Genomic DNA, 21,433 nt, shown 5'->3' with positions numbered 1-21,433 from the left:
AATCAGTGTGTGTGTCGGTTTGTCTGCTGTATAGTTATTACATGTGAATCAGCGTGTGTGTCGGTTTGTCCCTGGGTTTCTGTCTGCTGTATAGTTATTACATGTGAATCAGTGTGTGTGTGTCGGTTTGTCTGCTGTATAGTTATTACATGTGAATCAGTGTGTGTGTCGGTTTGTCTGCTGTATAGTTATTACATGTGAATCAGTGTGTGTGTGTCGGTTTGTCTGCTGTATAGTTATTACATGTGAATCAGTGTGTGTGTCGGTTTGTCCCTCTGTGTGTCTGCTGTATAGTTATTACATGTGAATCAGTGTGTGTGTGTCGGTTTGTCTGCTGTATAGTTATTACATGTGAATCAGCATGTGTGTCGGTTTGTCCCTGGGTTTCTGTCTGCTGTTCACAACTGAGCAAAGCTGGTGGCTTTGAGCCTCAGGCCATGACACTCCGCTCATGAATATTCATGGGGCTTTCGCACCCAGACGGCAAGAGCATGAGATATGAATACTGTTAATTTGCTTTCTGTCTCTCTTTTCACTCTCTTGGTCTCTCTCTCTCTCTTCCTCCTATTCTTTCTCCTGTGTAGCTGCCGTGGAAGTCTCTGACCAGTATCATAGAGTACTACTACATGTGGAAAACCACAGACAGATATGTGCAACAGGTGAGATTTCATTTATTTACATTCCAAGACATATTCTCCCATAAAGGGAGATTTGGTTTGCAGAAAGTGTTTACAGAAAATATAAAGAAAAGAAAAAACACAAACAACAACATAAACCAAATCGATCAGATAAGACATTTTATGTGACTCAAGGCATCGAGTCAAAATCAATGCATCAATCACATCAGTGCAAAAAATGATACACCATTTGTTGAGATGTTTGGTGGTCGAGGGACGACCGCTGACAAAAGTCACTCTGGATAAGAGTGTCAACGAAATACAGTATGTAACATGTAAATGTACGAATTCCTGTTGTCTGAGGCTGAGCAATGAAATACTGTAGCTCAGTTGGTAAGGAGCAGTGTTACTGCATGGGAAGGCCGGGTTTGAGTCCCGGTTGGGGCGTCTGGGTAGTGTCGAGGCAAAAAGCACTCGCCTACCACTGCGGAGACCGGGTTCAATTCCCGGTAGTGGTACTTCCGGCTTGGTCAGACCTTCCTACAGACACATTACGTATGTCTGCGGGTGGGAAGCCGATGGGGTATGAGTCCTGGTCACTGCACTAGTGCCTCCTCTGGTCGGCCTGTTCGGGGGGAGGGGAACTGAGGCCAAGTACAATTGGGGAGAAAAACCGTAAATCATGACTCAACCTCATAGATCTTAAGGAGTCTGACAACGAAGGGTTAAAACCTTCCATGCCAAAGGACTATTCATGTGATGAATATGAAATATAAATCAACTTTATGGATTTCCCCTGATAGCTGGGTGGAAAACGAAGAAAGGAACCGACCCGCTTGTTTGAACTGCAGTCAGTGGGGCATTTAATGATTATCTTTGTAATCCAACAGTCATGTTTTCATGCCACCTACCGGCATAGCATTGATGCAGCTTTTCAAAGGTATCAAACCCTGCCTAAGGTTTTTTTTTGGTATGAATATGTGTATATGATTTTGTTGGTATAGCGTGGTCTCCTAAACCCTTCCACTGTCTGTTTCTCTCCTAACAGAAGAGACTGAAGGCAGCAGAGGCAGAGAGCAAACTGAAGCAGGTTTACATCCCCACATAGTAAGTGACTTTAATGCAGATTGTTCTATTCTGCTGCCGCTGCGTGCTGAAATTATTTGTGCATAATTAATGTGTCTTAAACCCTTGCAGGAGGCAGATGGGTTATTAGTATGTTTCCTTAAACCTCTCAATCTTCTCGCCAACAGTAACAAGCCCAACCCCAACCAGATCTCAATGACCAATGGGAAGATGGCAACAGTGAACGGGGCGGGGCCAGGGGCCTACCATGCAGCAGGCGGGGGCAGAGCGTGCGAGAGCTGCTACAGTGAGTTGTGTGTGTGTGTGTGTGTTATAGCATGGCACGTGTGAAGGAAATGAAGTAGCAAGAGTAGTGAATGAGAATCTGAACAAAAATCAGAATTAACCAGCTAACGGGTTCTTTGTTCCTATTAATAAGCTCTCTCTTGGGTTCCTGAGACTAGAGGAAGTGCTCTCCTTCTAATTTGACCATCACCGCTAATGTATCTTTGCTGTCGTCACTAATCCAGAGATCAATACTCCTCTTCCTTTCACCATCCACTCTGCATCTCCTTATCACCCCCGACCCTGCATCCATCTGGACGCAACTTCTCTAAATGTCTTATTGACCCACACTGTAGTTACTTATCAGCAGTAGGGATGCAGAGTGTTGTTTCAGGACAGACTTGAGGGGGACAATGGAAGAGCGATTGAGGTGCTTTTTGGACTGCGTTGCCTCTAACCAGCCGCGGTGCCTGTCCTATGTTAACAGCCATGCAGTCGGCCCAGTGGTACTCGTGGGGGCCTCCCAACATGCAGTGCCGCCTGTGCGTATCCTGCTGGATGTACTGGAAGAAGTACGGCGGCCTGAAGATGCCGAGCCGAGCGGAGGCACCAGAGGAACGCACGTCCCCTAGTCCTGCAAGCACTGTAAGTCCCCTCGGGCACAGACCCAAAACACATGGGATGTTGGGAAAGGGTAAATCCACCCTAAATTGTGCCTGCAGGTCCTGAAAACATCAATCTCTTGAATCATCTGAACCCACCACGACCTCCATGGTCCTTTGTTCTGATATATCTACAGTTGATTTCATGCTTATTTCAAATAGCGAAATGGTCTTATATGCTATTCTAAGTGGCATTAAAACCTCACACGCGTCAGGGAAGCTCCATGTCAGGGAAGCTCCATTATGGGTGTGGAGATCTTTATTTTTGTTTTAGGAATGATTTGCAGGTGCTTGATGCAGCCTGTTCAGTCTGACTTCTTAAAATACATTTTAAGTGTAGCTGTAAAATGTTTGTTTATATTTGTAGACATCATGGTGTGATACAGACTGTCATTTTAGCATTGGGATAAGAGTAGTAAACAATTTCCTATCCCCCTCCTTCCCAGGAGCCTCGTTCGCGGGGTCACGCTCCTCGCCAGTCCAGCCACATGGTGCCGGTGCGCAACAGTGGCAGCCCCAAGTCCTCCATGAAGACCAAGCAGGCCTTCCTGCTGCAGGCCACGCGCCTCACCAAGCTGGCCCGGCACATGTGCCGTGACATCATCAGGCTGCGCCGTGCTGCGCGCCGACCATTTGTCCCCATTAACTGTGGGGCCATAAAGGCAGAGTGTAAGAGCTCTTTCAATTCCTCCTAACTTCTGCCAAGTGGACACATGCTTGCAGACACAACAGATACATCTGCACACATACAGAACCACATACATACTGTACATACATACATACATACATACATTCATTCATACATACATTCATTCATACATACACACACCACCCCCTCACCCAGACTGCCCCCTCATCAACCCCCATCTCTGCCCAACTCTGGTCTATCCCCTCCACCCTTGTCTGTCTCTTTCTGTTTTTATTATTATTGTTATATTATTATTATTATTTTGGTTTTTGTATTCTCCCACCCCGTTTCCAATAAAGACTGCCTGTCCTCATAAGTATGAGTTTTGATCATCTTTTCATTTGTGTTTTTTGTTCTGTTATGGTTTTAAATCACTGTGAACCAGAAGCCATCGTTGCAGTTATACTCAAGACATTTCTTGGTAAATAGGGCTATTCCACATGAGCACGACCTACAGACACACACACACACACAATGCATACACGCACACTTTCAAACCACAAACATATTTGATGTTCCTGTTATTAACAAGTAGATCCTAGTAGGAACCCATATTCTACTCCGAGCCGTATATTTGCTAAAATTAGATGTAGAGGAAATGTATTTTATTAAGAGAAGCTCTATTTTGCACGGCGCCCCCGGCAGGGCTTGCCCCACTCCATGCTGTCATGGCTGAATGAGTTGTTTCAGCCAGGAATGTTTCACCCTATCAGGTTCAGGATGATTGCCCTATTGTAGACCTGAACCTCAGCTAGGCTGCAGCGCATTTGCCACGCCATTTCTTGTAGTTCATTTTGATTTGTGATCCATTTTGCGTGCATCCCCCCCCCCCCCCCCCCCCCAGCTAATTGTGTGAGCGTGTTAGACAAGGTGAATTGTTTGTGTTTGACCGCTCAAGATTTGGACTGACAGAACTTGAGAGAAGGGAGGTTCAGGGTGAAGAGAAGACATTGACTTTGTCAGGCACAAAAGGATAGCTAGCTGCTCTTGACCCGTGTGCTGGTGGCTGCATCGCCTCTGTAGACGAGACTCGGCACATGCAGGACTCATAGACTGGACCAGTTAACGGCCCCTTGTCACACCATTCAATCATTCAGCTATGTTCTTGTGTTCAATTAATCCATTAGTCCCATCTGGTAAGCCCTGAGCACATGCTCATACAGTATAGGCTACATACTGTATTATGGATGGGATTCACCATACAGCACCATCCCCCCTTCTTCTTTGCCTCTTCCTTTTCTAACAGTTGTTGCAATATCTCCATCTCATCCTCTACCTCTCTTGCTCTCTTTCATCACTGTGTGAACGTGAGAGTCGTCCTCCAATAAAGTCACACCTGAAACCATCTTCTCTGAGTCCTTGTGCTTCATGTGTCTGTGTATCTGTCCATCAACTCCACCACAGTCACTGATTGGCCGGCGGCGAGCCCCCGGACGACCCCCCGCCAGGGCACGTCTCCCCCAGCATGGACTCAACCTTCAGTGCCTGTTTGCCATTAAGCCCGTGTGTTTTACAGTGTGCTTTCTGGATGTGTGCGCATGTAAGCATGCACTGACATTTGTATGTGCATGGGTGTGTGTGTGTGTGTGTGAAGAAACTTATTCAGTGGTCATGCCGTCTCCAATAGCAAGTTAGCACATAAAAGTGACCCGCTTACTTGGATTGACTCATTGCAATGTTGCTGCGAGTTCATTTAAAAACATGAGCTAGGACAATGGAATAGGGCCTTTTCATTCGTCAGTGCGACTGTCATTGCACAGAGCTCATGGAAATTAGAGCAGCAGTCAGAACTGATTTCATGAAGACTTCTAACAGCCCAATGACATCAACTTTGTCTCCCATTGTATTTATTGTATATTCTCGTGCTTAGCACTGTTTACTATTCTTGCTCAGTCAGACGCAGGGAGTTGATGCAGTCTATGAGACACTGTGCACTGGTTAGTAAATGTGATGTGTGTGTGTGTGTGTTTGGTTTAGATATGTTAAGGGTGTCGGAAGGGCAGGGGACTCGACTGCCCAAAACCAGAGCCGCCCCAAGGAGCACTTTGACCAGTGTTCTGCAGTTCCTAGGTAATACACACACAATCAATGTTTGGGCTGTAACAATCCGTCTCATTGTATACTGTATCCAGAATGGAAGTGCTATGAGGTGCTGTGTTGGGAACACCCTGTTCCAACATAGCCAGTAGTAGGCTGGAGGTGATCTGAGAGGTTTGGCAGTTGATGGATCTGCTGTGTGGTCTCTGTTGCAGAGTCCCGTCCGGCGGCCCACGCCCCGCGCTCCCACCGCACCCCCGGCCTGCAGGCCCCTCCCCCCCGACGCCTCCTCTCCTCGCTCCCGCACGGACCCCACGGCATGCTGGGAAAGCGCAGCTACCACCACCACACCAGGGCCGAGCCGGAGAGACGCTCGGGTACACACACACACACACACACACATGCATTCCTTACTTTCCATTCCATTACTTGTTACTCATTTCAAAAGTAATGTTACTGCTTAACCCAATGGTTCAAGTGTGGGGTCCCGGGGTCACTGGTTTCAGCCAGGGTACGGCGGTATATTCCATACTAATTATACTATAAGATATTACAATTAGTATGGAATATACCGCAGTACCCAGCAAAAAGGGTAACTTATTTTCATGAGAAATTCCAACCATATAGCACAATGACTGATTGAATGATTATTTTGGTCATGGCTTTCATACACTTTCTAAAAGTGTGACAACCCTCCCACTCTCTCTCTCACTCTATATACTGTACAGTATATACCAGGGGTTTTCAAAGTGGGAGGCGGGCCCCACCAGGGGGACTCCAAGTGGTTTCAGGGGAGGCTCAGTGAATAGTCTCTTAGAACAGACGAGTTGGCTTCCGCAATTTTCAAATGCTTCCACCATACCGTCTGTACTTCGTGGGGGAGAATCATGCACCAACCGGAATGGGAAGTAGAAAGGCGGGTTTTCCGCTCATTAGTCCAATCAGAATCGCAGAAAGGCGGGTCTTCCGCTCATTAGTCCAATCAAAATCCAATATGCCGCATTTTTCGTGGACACACGTGTCGTGATTGGTCGGATTCCGTCAAACTTCTTTCCTGTCTGAAGGTTTTTTCCCAACTTCCTTGTGCATGTTCTGGGGGTGTAACGTACAGACTGTATATAGCTGCATTCGCCGGATGTAGATGAGACAGTCTGTTTTAAGAGACTACTCAGTGAATGGAAGTGAAAAAATATGATATTAGTTATTTCACATTAGTTATCAAAAGGAGATCACATAGAATGTCCTAAATGTGTGTGATTTGGCTAAAGAGATAATTCAGAGATACAGTAGTTTTTGGGAATTTGAGTGTTTTTCCCACTTTCCCACAGTCAGAAACAAATAAATGCCTTCAGACAGACTTTTCTTTATGTATTTGGTGTAGTGAAGTACGTCAAACAGCAATATCAGGCTATCTTGGCATAATTGTTGAGTGTCTATGAGATCAAATGATATAATCACAATCCCATATGCATCCAGGAATTGAGTGAGGGAGGTTCCTTTTTCCAAGCTTTGTGTGCTTTTCACGTTCCCCATCCAGATTTATGTTGTCGGTCCTGGGGATTGAACCGACAACCTTCCAGTCGCAAGTTTGTTTCTCTAACCTTAGGCCACCACGGCCCACTGTTTTATTAACTAAAAGTAAAACTAATTGAAAATAGCGAGACAACACAAACTACATTAAACAAACGAACAGAACAAAATGTGCATCGGTGAGGTGGGAGAGAGGTCTGAAGGTCTTCTTAAACCCAATGAGTACACTAGACCCAGGTGCACCCAATCAGCATAACGACCCCAACACCAGGCTCCCGCTACGATTCTCGTTAACGCGATATCTCAGGAACGCCTTGATGGGATTGTTTCAAATTTGGTTCAAAGGTCCACTTGGACTCAAGGATGAACTGATTAGATTTTGGTGGTCAAAGGTCAAAGCTCAGGGTCACTGTGACCTCACGACCGCCTGGTTCATGCTCGTTAACGCGATATCTCAGGAATGCCTTGAAGGAATTTCTTCGAATTTGGCTCAAACATTCACTTGGACTCAAGGATGAACAGATTAGATTTTGGTGGTCAAAGGTCAAAGCTCAGGGTCACTGTGACCTCACGACTGCCCGTTTCATGCTTGTTAATGTGATCTCAGGAATGCCTTGAGGGAATTTCTTCAAATTTGACTCAAACATCCACTTGGACTCAAGGATGAATTGGTTAGATTTTGGTGGACAAAGTTCAAGGTCACTGGCTGCATGTCCGTCTGTTCCATCAAGGAAGGGGGGCGGGGCTAGGTAAAAGGGGCCATAGCTAGGGATAGGAAGGTCATAGAAAGTCAGGATTCAAGGGGTGGGTAGGGGGTGTGGGTGGTGAGAGGGGGCGTGGTGAGGGAAAGGGGCGGGGCTAGGGAAAAGGGGTCATAGCTAGGGATAGGAAGGTCATAGAGGGTTGGGGTTCGAAGGGTGGCTAGAGAGAGTGGCTAGGGGGATGTGGGTGGTGGGACGGGGTGTGGTGAGGGGTGGGGCTAGGGGAAAGGGGCCATAGCTAGTGATAGGAAGGTCGTAGAGAGTCAGGGTTTGAGGGCTGGGTAGGGGGAGTGGTTGGGGGGTGGGTTGGGGTAGGGGTAGGACCATTTTCCATGTTGAAGATGATTAGCTGTGTTTAAAGGTACTCTCAAACATTGCCTAAAGTGCCATAAGGCTGAATGGCCACCCCACTGTGCTGTGGGCTTCAAGGTGTTCGTGCTTGTATGCGTCTGGACAGACATGGATGTAGGTTGCTCACTTGTTGGTGGAGGCATACAACTGCAATGCTGTATTTCTAGTTTAGTCAAGTTTTAGTCGACTAAAAGTCTGAGTATTTTAGTCCCAGCTTAGTCAAAGAAAACAGTAACTATTGTTTCTTTCTCATTTCCAAACTCATTGAAAGAATCTATTCATCTGTTATTATGGAATGGTATTAAGATTTGAACGTGTCGTGCAGTACAGACACAGATTTAACTGTTTAACTTCTTCTCTTCTGATTGGATCTCTTCCAAATTCGCCCCTCCCTAACATTTCCGTCTAGTTTTTATTTGACGAAAATGTCAATGGATTTCCTCATAGTTTTTGTCATCACAACTTTGTTTTTATGTAGTTAACGTCTAATTTTCATCAGTGAAAATAGGTAGTCGACGAACATTTTTCATCATAGTTTTCGTCCATGAAATTAACTAGCCTGGGTAAACCCAGCCCCCACGTGACCTGCTCTCAGACCTCTGGTTCTCAGTCACTAGGTGACTGAGAACTCTGAGAGCAGGTCACGTGTGGGCTGGGTTTACCCAGGCTAGAAATTAACACTGATTCAATGAGTCTGTTACAGGGAAGAGTAATACTAATATCGAAAGCACTCAACTCCATTCATATATGACACTCAGATTCCCTCATGCTTTCTCTCGTTGCTGTGGCTTGTTTTGCAGATAACCCTGGCTCCACAGGTGGACCTGTCCTGGTAGGTATCTCACAATCACAACTCAACTTCTTTTTCTTTAATCAATCCTCTCTACATCAACTACATGCCCGCTGTAAATGTGTCATCAATTGATAATAAACCTGCTTCTCGCAGCACAATGGCCGCAGCAGCAGCAGCGGCAACACCAGGGGCGGAGTGATGATGCGCAAGAGACGCCCCAACTGGATCGACGCCCCCGACGACAGCTTCTTCCTCGTCACCCGGGAGACCAGGTAAACACGGGCTGACCCCGCTCCCGCCCTCTGATTGGCTGACTGACTGTGTGTGGGAATGGAAAACGATCGATGCGGAAAGCTGGAATGACAGCAGCGCGCCGCAGCGATGGGAGCTGTGACGAGCGAGCTTTGACAGCAGACTGCAGAGAGGAGGACAACACTGACTTATCTCCTGCTTATTCAGGCAGCTGTAGGTCCTGTGCGTAGGCAGGTAGACATCATCTTCATAGTATAGTGCAGGTTGACGAATGGGACTCCACAGGTCACTATGGTGCTCACGCACGCACACACAAGCCAGAGCACTTTTAACATGATCAAGTAAATAACATCAATAAATAACATAATAAAGCACACAGGCAATAAACAAGTGCATGGGAACATGGGACCACTGACCCACTGATCCATATCACGCCCTGTTCTATTTAAATTCTGGGTCAGTGGAATATGTTTGCACTTCCTGTGAGTGACTGGCTGCTTGTCTCATTTCAGAAATGCAGCCCTTAGACATCTCCTGACGGTAAGCCCCCTTCCCCTTACATCTACACATCTTCACATCCACACATAATATACACACGTCCACACGCAGACACAACGCAACATGTCACCCACACGCACGATTCTCTCAGAATTCACGCACAAGCAGGAAACAGATTGGCCGGCCTGTGGAAAACCTGTGGAGTCTCATTGTCATTGTGCAGTCAGTTTGTAGCTTGCTTCTGCCCATTTCATCTCGTCATGTGTTAGAATGCAAAGACCGTCCTGCAGACACGCACACGCACGCACACACGCACACGCACACGCACGCACACGCACACGCACGCACACACACGCACACACACACACACACACACACACACACACACACACACACACACACACACACACACACACACACACACACACACACACACACACACACACACACACAGCTGGCCACAGAGCATGATGGAGCAGCATCTCCAGCAGTGGGAGTGGCTAGAAACAGGTGGTACTGCTCTTTCCCCCTGTGAACCTATGACTTACTTGAGATTGCAACAAAGGCACAACATTTTGAAAATGCTGTTTTTGTTTGTTTTGATCAAGCTTTTTCACTTTTTCTCCCCAATTGCACTTGGCCAATTCCCACTGCTCCACCCTCTCTGGGGAGAGCCGTAGACTAGCACATGCTTCCTCTGATACATGTGCAGTCACCAGCCACTTCTCTTCAGCTGACAGCGAGGCGTTTCACCCCGGCAAGACATAGCGTGTGGGAGGATCACGCTATTCCCCCCGGTTCCCCTCCTCCCCTGAGCAGGCGCCCCGACCGACCAGAGCAGGCACTAGTGCAGTGACCTGAACTCATACCCCACTGGCTTCCAGAGCAGACACTAGTGCAGTGACCTGAACTCATACCCCACTGGCTTCCAGAGCAGACACTAGTGCAGTGACCTGAACTCATACCCCACTGGCTTCCCACCAGAGCAGACACTAGTGCAGTGACCTGAACTCATACCCCACTGGCTTCCCACCAGAGCAGGCACTAGTGCAGTGACCTGAACTCATACCCCACTGGCTTCCCACCAGAGCAGGCACTAGTGCAGTGACCTGAACTCATACCCCACTGGCTTCCAGAGCAGACACTAGTGCAGTGACCTGAACTCATACCCCACTGGCTTCCAGAGCAGACACTAGTGCAGTGACCTGAACTCATACCCCACTGGCTTCCAGAGCAGACACTAGTGCAGTGACCTGAACTCATACCCCACTGGCTTCCAGAGCAGACACTAGTGCAGTGACCTGAACTCATACCCCACTGGCTTCCCACAGAGCAGACACTAGTGCAGTGACCTGAACTCATACCCCACTGGCTTCCAGAGCAGACACTAGTGCAGTGACCTGAACTCATACCCCACTGGCTTCCAGAGCAGACACTAGTGCAGTGACCTGAACTCATACCCCACTGGCTTCCAGAGCAGGCACTAGTGCAGTGACCTGAACTCATACCCCACTGGCTTCCCACAGAGCAGACACTAGTGCAGTGACCTGAACTCATACCCCACTGGCTTCCAGAGCAGACACTAGTGCAGTGACCTGAACTCATACCCCACTGGCTTCCAGAGCAGACACTAGTGCAGTGACCTGAACTCATACCCCACTGGCTTCCCACCCGGACACACGGCCAGTTGTGTTTGTAGGAACATCTGACCAAGCTGGCAGTGCTGCTGCCGGGAATTGAACCCGGGTCTCTCTGCCGTGGTAGGCGAGTGCTTTTGCCTCTACACTACCCAGACGGCCCTGAAAATGCTATGTTATGACAGCAGGTTACTCTCATTCATAATACAGACGGCCACTTGTTGCAAGCATTAGCCGCTATCGCATACTTTTGTCGTAGACATGGATAAAGGAATGATAGGAGGAGTTGGGGTGGCTCACTTTACAGACAGACACACACACACACACACACACACACACACACACACACACACACACACACACACACACACACACACACATACAGTACACCATCTCTCTCTCTCTCACACACACACACACACACACACACACAGACACTCCCTCACACACATGCGTGCGTGCGCACACACACGACACGGACAAGTGTGCATGGCCACATGTGAGGGAGAACGATGTTCCTCCATTAGCGCCGTGTCTAAATGAACCACGGCACTTCGCCCCCTCACAGCCGCCCTCGGACCGCCGGGCTAAAATTAGAGCCGTTAACTGGCGCAGATGGGCCAGAGAGGAGCCAGTCACCGCTGGCCCCTGAGTGGAAATATCATTAGCACATTAGACACGCACTGCACTCTTATGGATCACTCACTTACCACCGGGAGCAACATGGGTGAGAGGCAGATAGAGAGGGGAGATACAGTAGCACTGTTCTCAGTCAATACCATACCCTTTTCCATTATAGGGTTATGCTGCTATCTGCTTATTTCCCAGTAGAGAACAGTGAGATGCTTTGTCCACATCAAATATGGAATAATCCAGTACATCTCCTCTGATAGGCCGGCACTAATGACAGACGATGGAAATGTTCCATTCTCTCTCTCTCCATCCCTGTCTCTTCTCTCTCTCTCTTTCTCTCTCTCTCTCTCCATCCCTGTCTCTTCTCTCTCTCTCTCTCTCTCTCTCTCTCTCTCTATCTCTCTCTCTCCCCCTCAGTGTGATGCAGAAAACAATATCTGACAGAGCAGAGAGGAGTGGGAGGTAACCTACTACCCTTATTTGGGTTGGTGAGGGGGATAGGGAAGAGGGGACAGACGAGGGGGGTTAACCAGAAAGTGGAGATAAGATTCTCAGAAGTTGAAGTTGAAGAGTTTAACAAAGCGGTTGGAAAAACAGACAAGGCATAGTACTGAGAGGGACAGAAAGAGAGACAGATTTAAATTCGATGCTTGATATGTTTTGCTTAGTTTTCTTCCTCCCCAACAGTCAGCTGAACAGATAATAGACCCTTTTCACAACAACCATTTTGAGGTGGTAAAGCAGGAAGTAAAGCGGGTGTAACCAATACCACTGATGATGGTTCCATTCAATTTAGGTGTTCCGGTGCCAGGTCCCACATTAATGTTATTCCTTACAGCTGCTTTACTTTCTGAAAACGGTTGCTGTGAAGAGGGCCTATGGACAGCAGCGCTTTCGATAGTGTAGTGTGCGACCAGCGTTACATCTGTGCTGTTCTGTAGCCCCTTTCGGGACATGTGTCGTGTTCGTCTTGCTTGCTAGACTCTCCCTCCACAGTCCCTTACCTAAACGTTAAGTGAGGCGCTGCGAAAAGGCCCAAGCAGCAGAACATGCCCATCTGCTCGTCGTACAAGTGTCACAGAGACATTCCAAAGCCACCTACCAAAGCAGAAGTCTCTATTGATTAGATCTGCCGGGGTTTGAAAGCTCGATGCTGCTAATAAGCACCTCTTTTATCCCAATTCTGTGCCGGTGATATAATTTTTTCGGAAATGCCAAGATGGCGGCCGTGCCGTGTCTTTCCGTGTGCTTCCGACCAGAGGGGCGCTGTGGAGCGCTATGACGGCTGGGCGGAAGAGCACAAAACTCAAAAAATGTGTGGTATTATTATATTATAGTTATTTATTAGCAGCATCGAGCTTTCAAACCACGGCGGATCTAATCAATGAAGAGTTCTGCTTTGGTAGGTGGCTTTGGAATGTCTCTGTGACACTTGTACGACGAACGGATCGGCATGTTCTGCTGCTTGGGACTTTTCCCAGCGCCTCACTTAACGTTTGGGGAAGGGACTGTGAAGGGAGAGTCTAGCAAGCGAGAGGAACACGACACACGTCCCGAAAGGGGCTATGCCTTTTCTGCTGCGTTTTCTCTGTTCTGCTCCATCATTAACTCTAAGTGAGAATAAACGTCTTGCCTGCGGACAATCATTCTTAGGGTACATTGTGTTCGAGAACAACGTGCGTGCGTGTGTGTGTGTGTGTGTGTGTGTGTGCACGTGCGTGCGTGCGTGCGTGAGTGCAGCCCTTGAATGTAACATTTATGAATGTTGCACACACTTGACGCACACGTCCGTGCACACGCATGCACAGGCACAGAGTGGATGAGGCTGTTCTAACACTATTACAGCAGGGATCTGAAGGAAACTCCTGTTCTTTTGTGTGCCGGCAAAAGAAAAACAACCCTGGTGCTGGTGAAGGAGGGATATAGAGAGAGAAGAATTGAAAGGACAATCACGTTTATAAGCCTGGAAGTGGTTTTTCTGACCACTAAAGGAAAATGTGGATAACAACCAGTACGTTTATTGGTTATTTATCTGGCATTTTGAATTCCATTAGTGCCTGTCCAACACTTGTGAGCGTGTCCCACCGGACTTAGATTTAGTACTACTAGTGGTTGCTGTGGGCAGTGAGAGAGCGTCCCTGTTAACAGCATAAACCCCACCGCAGTCGTTACCTCATATGCCCCCTTTAAAGCCGTAAAATGCTTTTAGAGCTTCTACTTTCTCTTGCCTGACACTATTGAGATATATTAGTAATTAATTAATAAGTGTTGCACACTCCACTTTCCTGTAACCCCGTGAAATTAGAAAAAGTGGTTATCGCTAATGACTTATTCAGGGGCCTGGAACCAGATGAATTGTTCCCTTTATTCGTTGTACTCTTCTGCTCAGTGCACCAAAGAATTTGGCCCAACTTTCAATTCAAACTCGACTCTCCATAATGTGTCTCTTCATCGCATATGTCAGACAGTGTTAGTGAGGGTTACCAACTCCTGGACACTTTGACACGACAAAGCTGGTCTTTGTCTGAATACAGGCCAGTATGTCTGATCCCCCCCCCCCCCCCCCCCACACACACACACACACACACACATTTGTTGTTGTTGTTGTTTGAATTGCTGAATAAACTCCAAAAGCATTTCTAGACCCAAATTCATGTGATTATATGGGAAATTCAGCCTAACCTTACCCAAGCCCAACTAAACAAGTCCAGGTTGGTCTCTCTGAGTTTCAGCATCACATTCACTGTCAAACTCCGGCCAAATAATTGATAAAGCATCCACTTTATCTGGAGTTTGACCTCCTCTGGACGAACAACGACACGGTGTGCCAGTTTAGTCCTGCACACCCTCCTATCACTTTTTATTTCCTACAGTGTATGTATTACTCTTACTCTTTTACATATTGCTTCTGCAGAATCTGCACAGCACTTTAATTGACTTGATGCAGTATTTTATGTTGCACTAACTGCATAATATGTTGGGATCTGGCATGCTTGCCATTTCTGATGTTGCTGGTTCAATCAATTAACCACTGACTACTCCTGGAGTGATTGTATTATGATGTATTATGATGCTTGTTATTGTCAGTGTCCTTTGTCCTGTTGTGTTCTGGTACCTGCTGCAAACAAGATTTCCTTCGGGATAACAATAAAGTTGAAGTTGAAGTTAAAATTTAAGAAATAAATGCAGCCTCGGCTGTTTGTTCTAGTAGCGAACAAACAAACAAGCCATTTTTCCTTTCTGGACCTATTTTGTTGTTGGGTAGTGTCTTTTCATTAATCCTGTGGATAACTGGCCAAAACACAGACAACTTGATGTTACATTGAGATATTTCTACAACAGCCACAATGGTGTTTGATAGCAGAACATTTTCCAACTATCTTTCTAGACTCATTTTTTACTGCTGTTCAACAATCATGCATCGAGAAATCCATTGTAGAAGAGGCAGAAAGACAATTTCTCCACCGACAGCAGCCTCAATAGTTCATAATTCAATGCAGCCACAATATTGAATATTGAGGAAGGGGTGTGACTGTTCAAGAGTCAAGATTATCTTTATTGTCCCACAGGTGGGACATTCGTCTTGGGCTTACACCCATACTGCAGCCATAAAAACATTCACGTACAAACACGTTAATAAAAACAGATAACAAATGCATCACAGTGAGTGAGTGAGTGCAAATAAAAAGTATCTGCACAATGAAATTTCTGGCAAATACTACAGTCAAAAAAGCCTGATCGTCAATACCGTTGCCCGACCTGGAATGGGTCGGTGTAAGGGCAACCCGACAAGTTTAGGAACTGCATCACCCCCCTGCAATGAAGTCTTTCATAATCTAGTTACATTTCTTAATATCGATAATATATCGATAATTGTGCAGCTTATAGTTTCATGTCTTGATATCGGTATTCGATAATTGCACAGCCTGTTATCCGGTGCCATTTAAAAGTTTAACTAAAACAGGAATAAAATCATTTTTAAATCTATTTCATCTGCAGGGTGTGACCCCGGGACAGCACGTTGTTTTTCGTTATGTGGTCTTGCTCTTATATGCTAACAATATTACTGTCGCTCTCTCCACATACACACTTAGACATACACATATACATACACATACACTAGACATACACTTAGACATACACATACACATACACATACACTTAGACATACACATATACATACACTTAGACATACACATACACTAGACATACACATATACATACACTTAGACATACACATACACTTAGACATACACATATACATACACTTAGACATACACATACACTAGATATACATGTATACATACACTTAGACATACACATAAACTTAAACATACACATACACTTAGACATACACATATACATACACTTAGACATACACATGCACTTAGACATACACATATACATACACTTAGACATACACATACACTTAGACATACACATATACATACACTTAGACATACACATACACTTAGACATACAGTATAACCTGAATGCCACCAGTTCATGTCTGCTCTCTGGGAATTGTGGAAAGTTATTCTGGGAAATGTAAGAGTCCGCTAACACAAGTAGAAGTAGATGAGGCAGGTTGAGAGTAAGTGTTAAGAAAATGACACTTTATTATAAATTAATTTGTGCTTTTATACTGGTATTGGATTTGCATTAGTGTGTGTCGGGTATGGCCATGAGTGCAACATTCCCCCGCTCTGTTGAGACACCCGTCCCCCTCGCAGACAAACGAACCCCCCTTCCCCCCTCTCCTTGACGTCCTGTCTTGTCTCCCCCATCCCAGGAGGGCCAGACGGCTGCTGTCCAGGTCCCAGCTGAGGCGCGCCTGCCGGCAGCCCTGTGAGCAGATCACCCTGCGCAGGGCCTCCCAAGTCCCACCGCCACAGGGGCTGGTCCTGGCCCCCCCGCACCCCCACCCCAGCCTGAGGATGCGAGGCCCCATCGTCATCCACGACTGATGGACCGCGGACCGCCCCCGCCTCCGCGCCCAGACCCGCATACGCTACTCACGAGCAAACTCTCACATTTGCCAACTCTCACACACAAACACGCACACGCACACACACACACACACACACACACACACACACACACACACACACACACACACACACACACACACACACACACACACACACTTCCTATCCTCTCATTCAACCCTCAGACCCTCCTTGCTTCTAGACCTGAAAATACGGTTATACTCCGTTCCAACACGTACCCAGCTGTCTTACGGTTTGGCATGAGAAGGATGGGGCGAGCTGTGATGATGCACTCGAGAAACATACACCAGACTGCAAGTGGTGCCTGTCTGTACAATGTCCAATCCCCTGGGACTGTGTCTGTATGTGTGTGTGTGTGTGTGTGTGTGTGTGCGCGCGTGTGTGTGTGTGTGTGTGTGTGTGCGCGCGTGTGTGTGTGTGCGCGCGTGTGTGCGAGTGCGTGACAGAGAGACAGCGTGTGTCTGTGTGTGCACGTGCATGTGTGTGACTGTAAAATGTGCGAGAAGGAAAAGAGGGGATGTTTATGTGTGCTCCTCTTACTTTTTACGGACAGACGTACTGACGGAACTTCATGTGACCTTTGTGTTGATGGTGAACTGTTGTGAAGTTTTATCAGTTTGTATAAACTTTTTTTTTATGTATGGGGGGTGGGGGGGGGGTGGGGGGGTGGAGGTGTACTAGGGTTGGAACATGGGAGGAGACGCAAATGTCCATCGCTGACATTAAAGAAAATGCACTATGGAAGATTGAGTCGACAGCCTTTTAAGAAATGGCGCCAGCGTCGAGGAACGATGACCCCCAAAAGGTTGCTTAGCAAACCCGTAGTCCTTCAACAAATCACCCCCAAACGCTTCATTCATGATGGATCTGCAGGTCTGCAAATAGAACAAGGCGAAGATATAGAGAGCCGGCTAGCCTAACAGCCTTCCGCACTACGTCTGCCTCCCTCATGAACCACTGTATAATATGCTGTATATCTCATTACAAGACTGTACATTCTACTCATCCTATTTCTATGGCCTACCTACCTAGCCCTGCCATGGGCCCAAAAGCACTTCCTCTCCAGCAGAAAAGGGCATGGATCTGTCATGTTGTCCTAGGCTGTGATATGAGGGCAACATTTTGAGGCAAAGAAGATGGGCAATGTTGCCAACAACTTTTTGCTATTTGCAAAGAATTTGCTAACACCCCCCCCCCCCCCCCTTCCACATCAAATGTATGTTATTTACAGCCTGCCATTCAAACTTAATCAAGTTTGTCCCATGTGCAAATCCCTCTCCCTGCTGCTTGGCAATATTGCCAATGGGCATTGCCTCAAAAAGTTGCTAATCCCGAGTTTTAAACTGGCATCGCCGCCGCATGTCTTTGAGGTTAGAACCTCCGCTGACCACTGGGTCAAATGATTTCTCTTTCATTCAGAATGTTTATGTTGGTGTTTCCTGTATGTCATGTGCTGAATTATGAATATGCTGAATAATTAAAATGACACAATGCCAGATTATGGTCTCCAATCTTGTTGAATTATTTAGTAGTCTCTAATCTGCCAGCGCTCCCTCCTACTCTGTCTCTCTCTCTCCCCTCCCTCTCTCTCTCTCTCTCCCACTCCAGGCTTTGTGTTGCTCTTGAGGGGGAGTGTGATAGATGGGGCCTGATTGGTGCAGACGCTGGCCAGTGTGAGAATGTTGGAAACTATCCCTGCAAAAGAAATATGACAATAGAGCGAGGAAAGCTCTCGGATCACAAATCACATTCTGAACCTTTACAGCCTGCCGCCTCGGGGGGATACATTAGTGTGTGTGTGTGTCTGAGAGATTTTTAATGTGTGTATATGCAGCCCACGTTAATCTGTTCAGAATTGTTTCCATTTGTTGCTTACTAGCTCATGACACAAAAACAGAGCTATTCACTATTGTGATGTCATCAGTGATGTCATTTGAGCCATCAGTGATGGCACAATGTCTATTACCTCAGTTGTGATGTCATCAGTGATGTCTGTCATATCATTGGTGTTCTTCAGTGGTGTCATTGCAGCGTGAGCTCTGATTGGTCATTGTAAGATGGTGCCATTCTAGAAGAGTCCCGACATCTCCATTCACTCCAATGGACCAGTTTTTTTACTCTCAAGAGTTCCAGGAAGTAAGGTCCTGGATTAAGCAGCACTGTCGAGTTGCAGCAAAATAGACAGTTTGTGTTGTACTCTGAAAGGGTTTTTCCCACCTTGAATCAAATTGTACATTATCAGCTTTATTTTAGCATGCAAAAGTAGCGCGAGACCCATTCCTGGCTGTTCATTGGCTAATGAGTCTCGCATTTTGGTCCTCCGCTGACGCCACTCTCTCTCTAGAGGACACTAGTGCCATTAAGCCATGATAGTAAGCCGTGATTGGCCCTGTGTGCACATTTCAGTTTTTGCTTCTGCAGGAGATGATAGAGGGTTGACATTAAATGCAAGCTTTGACTCAGGTCTGCATCCTCTCTGGATAACTGGGAGTGTCTGCCTATGATGTCCACCAAGCAGCACGGCTTTGCTGCCCCAAGGGAGCTCCGATTCCATCAGGTCCCTCAGAGTTGTTTCCACACACTTGGCATTAAACTGAATATCTCATACCAGATGATAAACCTGCTCTCTCATGAGAAACAGTGTCTTGGGGCGCAAGACAAATTTCAGACTTTGTCCGACAATAAAGTGAAATCTAATCTGATCTTTGATGAGTTTAGCCAGAGTGACGGCGTTTTCAAAGATTGGTATGGGGATCTTGATCTTCAATGAGCTGTCCTACCACCACCCTCAATGTTCTGAGCAGCCAAGCCTGTGCTGCCACCACCACAGCAGACAATCAAACAACATGCCTATTCCTATCACATCATAGACATTGTGACATCATCCGTGATGTCATAGACTACTTTATAGTATTTCCAATCAAACAAACATTGGTGGAGCTTCTGAGCAGAACCTGAACGCAGCACGTGAGTGCCATTGTGTGCTGGACTAGATTAACTGCGTGTGTGTGTGTGTGTGTGTGTGTGTGTGTGTGTGTGTGTGTGTGTGCGTGCGTGCGTGCGTGCGCGTGCGCGTGTGTGTGTGTGTGTGTGCACGCCCGGTACAGCCCATCGGTCTGCCGTTTGTTTTCATCCATAGACCATTAATTACGACAAGTTCTCGGATCCTGATAACTAACTTAAGGCGTTTTCCTGTCCCAATGCACCGAAGCTCCAGTGGCGCAATCGGTTAGCGCGCGGTACTTATATGACAGTAGCCAGCAGAGCAATGCCGAGGTTGTGAGTTCGAGCCTCACCTGGAGCAGAGTTTTTAAGGTAAGCGCTTCTGGTGACGGCTGGTGACGACTCCCCCTCTCCCCCACAAGCTCTGTTTGAGTTGATGTTTAGAGGGTGGATGTTTCCGGTAGTGACTTGAGTTTACACTACGCGGTTGTCGAACGTAAAGTCGGTCCATTCTGCTTAGCTCGAGCCACGTTCGAAGCAACACCGACATGAAATACCTGATAAAACACACCTGTAACGGTGTAGGCTTACTTTAACGTTTATTTTATTACTATAACGTTTATAGGCATACTATTTCAATGCGCTGACCGGAGAACACAACTCTCGTCAAAACCAAAGAGGTCAAAACCTGCTTGGTCACAACGACTTTCACTGTTAAAGAACTATATTGGGTGGCGGAAGGTTAAAGTGTAATTGTGACCATTATATACTGTACTAGCTATCAATTTAACGACTAAAAACTTTTTATTGAACGTGTGGCCTATCAAATCATCAACTGTTCTAAAATCACCAACTATATGGTATGGTTTATTACTTAACGCTAGATATAGCTACTATGCAATATGAAAAACAAACTAAACTTTGTTTTAAGACTGGGAGCCTAATACCCCAGTCTGTCTCCTCTCAGGTATGTTGTTCGACAGTACCCCCTGTCGGTCGACAAGTGGAACTACTGGCCTGATGTGAAAATAGCTCTTCACCACTAGAGGGGGATGCAGCTGCATTATAGTCCAAGAAAGACTTGAGCGCTCTTGATATACAACTACAATTTCCAAGTAGATTATAAGCCTTTAGCTCCGCTTTAGACATGTTTTGTAAATCGCAGAGGTACGACAGGGTTCAATGTTAAGAATATTTTCCACTCTCCTGGTGACCCTGATATATTTTCACTGCCACTGCAGGCAATAATGGGGGAAGGGGGGGGGGGGGGGGTAGATACTTTTTCATAAATTAATTTGAGGGTATTCCAAATCAGGTGAACGGTGTAGGAATTACAACACATTTTATATGTGGTCCAAAAGTAATTGGACAAACTAACATAATCACGAAAGTTCAAAAAAGAAAGGTCCAATAAGGCACTCTTCTGGCAAAAAGTTAAAAGCCTTTATTTAGATGACTATTTCATTATGAAATGTTTAAAAACATAGCTAGTGCATGTTAAAATATAGAGTTCCCCCTACTAAATACAAGATGATTACAAACACCTGAGCAGAAAGCAGTGAACTCACAGGTAACAATGCAAAATACAACCACTACGTCCACTAGATGGCTCTACTGTACAATGTGTATAGCAAAATAGGATCCCCTAGGCCTAGGGCGTAGACATAAATGA

The 21,433-nt window shown here is 46.4% G+C and overlaps 1 protein-coding gene across 1 annotated transcript in view; it reads left to right on the top strand.

The window, feature by feature from the left end:
- mta3 (metastasis associated 1 family, member 3) overlaps positions 1–16,776 on the top strand; it is a gene marked incomplete at its 3' end in the record, with an annotated part of 39,890 nt that extends 23,114 nt beyond the window's left edge. The window contains exons 10-19 of the mRNA XM_083634609.1: positions 585–659; positions 1,666–1,724; positions 1,871–1,989; positions 2,455–2,612; positions 3,076–3,298; positions 5,295–5,387; positions 5,570–5,731; positions 8,797–8,828; positions 8,943–9,061; positions 16,602–16,776. Coding sequence (XP_083490735.1) covers positions 585–659; positions 1,666–1,724; positions 1,871–1,989; positions 2,455–2,612; positions 3,076–3,298; positions 5,295–5,387; positions 5,570–5,731; positions 8,797–8,828; positions 8,943–9,061; positions 16,602–16,776 — 1,215 coding nt within the window. The remainder of the gene's footprint in view (positions 1–584; positions 660–1,665; positions 1,725–1,870; positions 1,990–2,454; positions 2,613–3,075; positions 3,299–5,294; positions 5,388–5,569; positions 5,732–8,796; positions 8,829–8,942; positions 9,062–16,601) is intronic.
- Positions 16,777–21,433: the final 4,657 nt, after the last annotated feature.

The sequence above is a fragment of the Poromitra crassiceps genome (assembly GCF_964638095.1).
Source record: "Poromitra crassiceps genome assembly, chromosome: 4".
NCBI lineage: Eukaryota > Metazoa > Chordata > Actinopteri > Beryciformes > Melamphaidae > Poromitra > Poromitra crassiceps.
This window is presented reverse-complemented; position numbering and strand designations above follow the sequence as displayed.